General features: G+C 38.9%; 1 protein-coding gene across 1 annotated transcript; it reads right to left on the reverse strand.

Moving 5' to 3' along the window:
* Nucleotides 1-22: 22 nt before the first annotated feature.
* Nucleotides 23-6,148, reverse strand: LOC148215653 (vomeronasal type-2 receptor 26-like). Its single transcript, XM_088143143.1, has 4 exons — nucleotides 6,043-6,148; nucleotides 5,166-5,334; nucleotides 3,730-4,021; nucleotides 23-901 (listed from the first exon to the last, which is right to left on the reverse strand). Exons 1-4 carry the CDS (start codon nucleotides 6,146-6,148, stop codon nucleotides 23-25), a joined length of 1,446 nt encoding a protein of 481 aa, XP_087999269.1.

Raw genomic sequence — 6,148 nt, forward strand, 5'->3', positions numbered from 1 at the left:
AATATATGGACTAGACCACAGACTAAACTAGTGAGTCCATTACCAGCCAGGGCCCATGATTATAAAGCTTCCTTCCTTCCTCTTTCATTACAACCTTTCTTCCAGATGCGGATGAATACATGGCCTGCAGAGCATGAGCCACAGCGTAGACAGCATTGTAGATGCTATAGCTGTGGCCTGTGATTCTTTTTGGGAAAATATGCTCAGGAAGGCTCTCTAGCTTCTCCTCTCCAGTGCAAATGTCCTCCTTCTCATCTCCCAGATTGGAACCTTGAAATGCACATCCAAAGGCATGAGTCCAAAACTCCTTGATAAAAATGTCGTCTTTAACAATGGAAGGCTTTCGGTCCTGAATATATTGTTGGAATCCTTTCAGTTCTTTGGCATGAACTGCAAATGATATGGCACCATGGAACTCCTGCAAATCCCAGTTCTTTTTACTGGTAAAGAACTTCAACTCCATCCCAACAGTCAGGATCCATACCTTCCCTTTGGGGTTTCCCAGTAATTCTTTAATATCTGTCTTTAGTAAATATCTCAAAAGGATCATGGAACCTGTATCTCCATTAAAAACCAAGACACTGGCTTCATTATCCATGATTTTCTGATAAAATGCTAGTATACAATTAAAATAAAATCCTGTATTGGCATCATAACATGAACTGGTGAATAACTCTATGAAGGCAAAGCAAATGCCCTTTTTGGTAAATTCAGGAACCAGGGTCTGCATGAACCAGTCAAAATTCATCCCATTTGCAACAAAGAATCCAATCCACCTCCAGTTGAAATGTAGAAGTAAGTGGAGGATCCCTCTATACTGATAAATTCCATTTGGAATCATTTGGTAGAAGGAAGGGAGATTGCTGTCCCCTGTTTCAATTCTAGCAGATCCATACATGAGCTGCCAAAAAATGGAATTGTATAGCAGAATGATTTTTAATATGTCACGAATACTGAATGTGCAACAGAAAAGAACAAATACTTTCTGTTGAAATGCCATACGTTTTAGAGTTCATGGCAGGTGGCAGCATATAATAATCTTTATGTGACCTTGAAAAGTCAAAATGTTTAACTGTAGGTACTTTAATGGAGAATACCAGGAAATTGCAAGGCTGCTATATAGGTTTGACTGGGAAGGTAAGGCAATATCACCATCAACAACATCATCATCCCCCAGAAGAAAGCAATGACTAATCACTGCCTACTATTGCTAAAAAAAGACATCATATCCTTTTCCATGTAGTCACCAACAGTCAAGCTTGATTTGGGGGAGACTTGGCCTTTTCATGTTTAAAAAAGAAATATATTTATAAGTCCCATATTCTAAGTGTAATGAATATAAAGCAGATTATGTGAACCAGACAAGGAGAGATATCTATTAAGAAATTTAGTACAACAAAGAGTCAGGGGGAAAAAAATCTATGGTTTGTTTGTTTGTTTGTAGTACTTATTGCCCCCATATTCTAACTTCAAGAGACCCAATCTGGTGCAGTGGTTAAGGCATCAGGATAGACATTGGAAGACCTTGAGTTCTTGTCCTGCCTTACGCACAAAGCCACCTGGATGACCTTGGGCCAATCACTCTCTTTTAGCCTGAGGACTAAGGCAATGAAACACCACTTCTGAAATCTTGCCAAGAAAACTGCAGGGACTTGTCCAGGCAGTCACCTGGACAAAGGCTCATCATCATCATCATCATCATCATCATCATCATCATCATCATCATTCCCCAGTGAGCTACTACCTTGACGTGGTTATGGGGCTTGCATACTCTGAGGAGGATGAGAGCTATGCCAGAGGTTCGACCATACTGGACAGGTTTAATCAGAGGAGCCAGACAAAGCGTGTCTCTCCAATAAACAATATGGTGAGACATAACTTACAGAAACCCATACTAGATCGGTCACTGTTCTGGTCAACAAGGACCATGCTAGGTTTGTAGTTCTGGACATCTGTTGACAAGTAGGCTACAGGACTCAGGACTGTTGGCTGAGCAACCAGGGCCAGCATCTGCAGAACTACTGGAAGAAAAGTTGTTTACCCATCGCAAACATACAAAGACTGAAAACAAAGAAATAATGATCTGCTATTACAAATCAAGTGGAACAAGAAGAGGATATCTGAAAAGAATGTACCACTTCTGGAAAGAACAACATCCAGAATCAGAAATAACAGAAAAGAGGCTAGCAGATCAACATTAATTTATAACACAAAATAATAATAATTGCAGTACCTGGAGATGACAGTTGATGAAGAAGAAATAGCATTGGAAGAATATCTGATGGACAGTGAAGAAGATGCACTGAAACTACTACATCATGAAGGTTTACTGAATACCAAAGAAACCAAACTGGCTGACAAAAAAGACCAAATGAAGAATAGAAAAGAGACATGGCAAGGCAAAGTATTACATGGCCAGTACACAAAAGAACTAGCAGGCAAAGCAGATAGTAACAAGACCTGGCAATGGCTAAAAGCGGGAAAGTTGAAGAAAGAGACAGATGGGCTAATTCTGGCTACACAAGATCAAGCCTTAAGAACAAATGCCTATAAAGCCAAAATTGAGAAGACAACAACAGAGTGCAAATGCTGCCTCTGTAAAGTAGCTGTAGAAACAGTGGACCACCTAGTTATTTGCTGCAAGAAGATTGCACAGACTGGTTACAAACAACAGCAAGACAAATTAATAACAATGGTGCATTGGAATATCTGCAAGAAATAGCATTTGCCTGCAAGTAAGAACTGGTGGGACCCCAAAACAGACAAACTAATAGAAAATGAAGAAGCTAAAGTGCTCTGGGACTTTCGAATTCAAATAGACAAGCATCTGCCACATAACACTCCAGATTTAACAACTGTTGATAAGAAAGACAAAAAGTCTGGATAGTGGACATTGCAATACCTGCAGACAGCAGAATTGAAGAGAAAGAACTGGAGAAAATCACAAAATACAAAGACCTGCAAATAGAAATAGAATGATTGTGGCAAAAGAAAGCAAAGATAGTACCAATAGTACCAACATCTGGAGCAGCACTTGAACACCATCAGCATTTACAAAATCACCACCAGTTAATTGCAAAAGGCAGCTTTAGTTGGAACAGCTTACATCCTGCGACGATACCTTTAGCACCATCCAACATGTACCTATCCCAGGTTCTTGGGAAGGACTTGATGGGTGGATAAAAATGCCAGATCCAGTCTAAACATCTGGCTGACTGTGTGACCAATCATAATAATACTCCCGCCCCATTGAGGCAGTACCTTTACGTAGTTGTAGGACTTGTGTCCTCCGAGGAAGATGAGAGCTATGCCAGAGGTTCAACCATACTGGACAGATCTCATCAGAGGACCCAGACAAAGTGTGTCTCTCCTATAAGCAATATGATGAGGAGTAATTTACAGAAACCTATACTGGTTCAGTCACCATCCCAGTGAACAAGGACCATGCTAGGTGGTCTAGTTCTGGACATCTGGTGACAAGAGGGCTACACGACTCAGGACTGTTGGCTGAGTAACCAGGGCCAGCAGCTGCATAACTACTGGAAGAAAAGTTGTTTACCCATTGCAAATATAGAAAGACTGAAAACAAAGAAATAATGTTTGGAAAACTGTAAGAATTTGCCTGACTGTGCAACCATCCATAATAATAAAAATAAAAATAGCAAGCACATGTAAACACAAGCACATTTAAAAAAAAAAAAACTTCAAGGGGTAGGAGGGGGAACTTACCTGTGGAATTTTATAAAGACTCATAAGAATTGGAAATTGATGTATGATGTCTGAGACCAATTCCTCAATAACTGCAAAAAGATTGTCCCGAGTTATGCACTTATAGTTGGGCAAAAGCTTGCTATTTGGAGAAATCAACTGCATTGCTGCATGGTAAGTCCACTTTATATTCAGGTGACTATCATAAATATTGATTCCCAGGGTAACATTGGGTAACATTCGGGCATTTTCATTGATCTCTCTCACAGCAAATATCAAAGCCAAGATATGCTGGTAGTTCTCAGTCACTACACTGAAAAGGAAATGTTCAGCCTTAGATCATACATATCTCTTGCAATCTCTAAAGGAAGCAACATGTATTTATTTATTAAGATTACATGCATATTTATATTGCAAAGGATCTTTCAAATTCCTGAACTCCTTTCCTCATTCCATTCATGTTCCTTCATCATGAAGATACTTGTGACCTAACACATATTTTAGTAATCCGTGAATGAGAATATGAGAGTGAGTTTGGAAAAGAGCAGGAAGTGTGTGGCTCTCTAGGCTATGCAGATTATGAAGAGGGAAAATCATTAGAACTTAAATAGTTTGAAATAATCTTAGAACAAAATACTTTGGGGGTTGGGGAATGGAAGGGGTGAAAATAGTTACTGTAAAATTTAAATTCAGTTTGGTAAAGGAGAGGGACTTCAAAGATTATTTTTCAGACTTACAATATGGCAGAGAAGGAAGAGTTGAAAACAGGAGGGAATGAAAATGAAAATATAAAGCAATCAATAAGCATAAAAGCAGAGTAGATAATATTTTCAGCCAGAGATAGGCAACTTGCTATTCTCCATTTGTTTTGTGGTCATTCTCAGGAGGTGGGGGTTGATGTCCAAAACATCTGAAGAGCATCAGGTTGGTTAATTTTCTTTTATAGCCTAAATGTAATTTTTAGAAATATGTTTGCATTGCTGTTTTTTTAAGTTACCCATTCTTTAGAGGCCGAGATTCATCTAACCTATCCTTCTGTTCAAAAAGAAATTATGAGCTTTAACAGCTTTAACCTCCATTCATTCTTTTGCAAAAAATGGGTCAGGTTGGTGTGTTCGACTATAGTTTTTCTTCCATGTCAAGCAAAATCAGAAGGAAAAGAATGGAATCAAACCATCCTTTAAAAGTGAAGACATGAACAGAGGTGTCCTCCGCTTCTCTTTACAAACCATTTCGCTGAGTAAGAAAGGCTTCTGCACATATTCAGGGGAGGAGTTCCCCAGGAAGGATTTGACCTACTGCAATCCCTTTTACCAGAATGATGTGCTTCCCCAAGGCATGCTGGTATATCAAGTCACAGCAATTGCCCCTATAAGGTGAAGCACCTTGTCAAGGAGGATCACAGGTGTGGTGTTCATTTCCATATTGTAGTGAAAACAAAAAATCCTTATACAAACATTTTCCTCAAAGGTTGCCCAAAAGGATATTCATGGAAGTTGTATGGATTCATATAGAAGGCAGTTTGATAAATAATGCCTCCGTAGATGAAATCTCCTGACTGATAGTACTTGGGAACAATCATCTGAGCATGCTGTGTCCCACATTGAGCATGTCCAACCTTGCATCCTATATCAGGGAGCAGCAGCAATAGCATTAAGAGCATCATTCTGGTTGCTAATGAGTTTGCTGCAGACAGTTCTCTATTTGCAGCTATTCTACCATTAGGAGAACGTTCACAATCACAACATAGCCGGGTTTGAATGGTTGCCCTCTTTGCTGATAGTCTGGAAGACAAATAAATGAATAAATAAGAAAAAAGGCAAAATATGCCTTGTCAATTGGCTATCCAAATGCTGGTGTATTTGGAGATGCATTTTATAGCATCCTTTATACATGCTGTTTTTCATTTTGTTATTGGCTATAGCAATCCCCAAAGGGAATTTCAAGGCTACAGAAATAATTGTAGCCTTTCTGCTAATTGCAGAGGACATTGTTTGTTCTCTGTCATATTGATGATCAACTGTATTTGTGCCCACTCCAAAACCAGAGTTAGAAACTGAAGACATCAACAAATTGATTGGATTAAACTTTTATTTATTTTTAATTTAACTAAATGAAAAATTGATTGGCAAATTTCTGCATAGAAATCACTTTGGTAACCTGTTCAGCAAGTATGTCATGTGTTCAGATATTATCTTAAGCCAATATGGGCACAACACACAAGCAGCTTACCTGTTCCATGTAGGTATGCCCAATATCAATATATCCAGTCAGTTCTTGCAACTTCTCTGAACTTACATAGCCTTTTCTCCTTGATATAACCCCTTCACTCACCATCTATCTGTGGAATAATTGCCAGCAGGTGACTTTTATATCCAATTGGAGAAAAATTAGTATAGCAGGGTATAGAAGAATTTTCCTGGTCTAATTTTTGATCCAT

Source organism: Python bivittatus, unplaced genomic scaffold, assembly GCF_059951505.1.
Source record: "Python bivittatus isolate LINGU-HERP-01145 unplaced genomic scaffold, Pbiv_v1 ctg000470_np1212, whole genome shotgun sequence".
Classification (NCBI taxonomy): Eukaryota; Metazoa; Chordata; class Lepidosauria; order Squamata; family Pythonidae; genus Python; species Python bivittatus.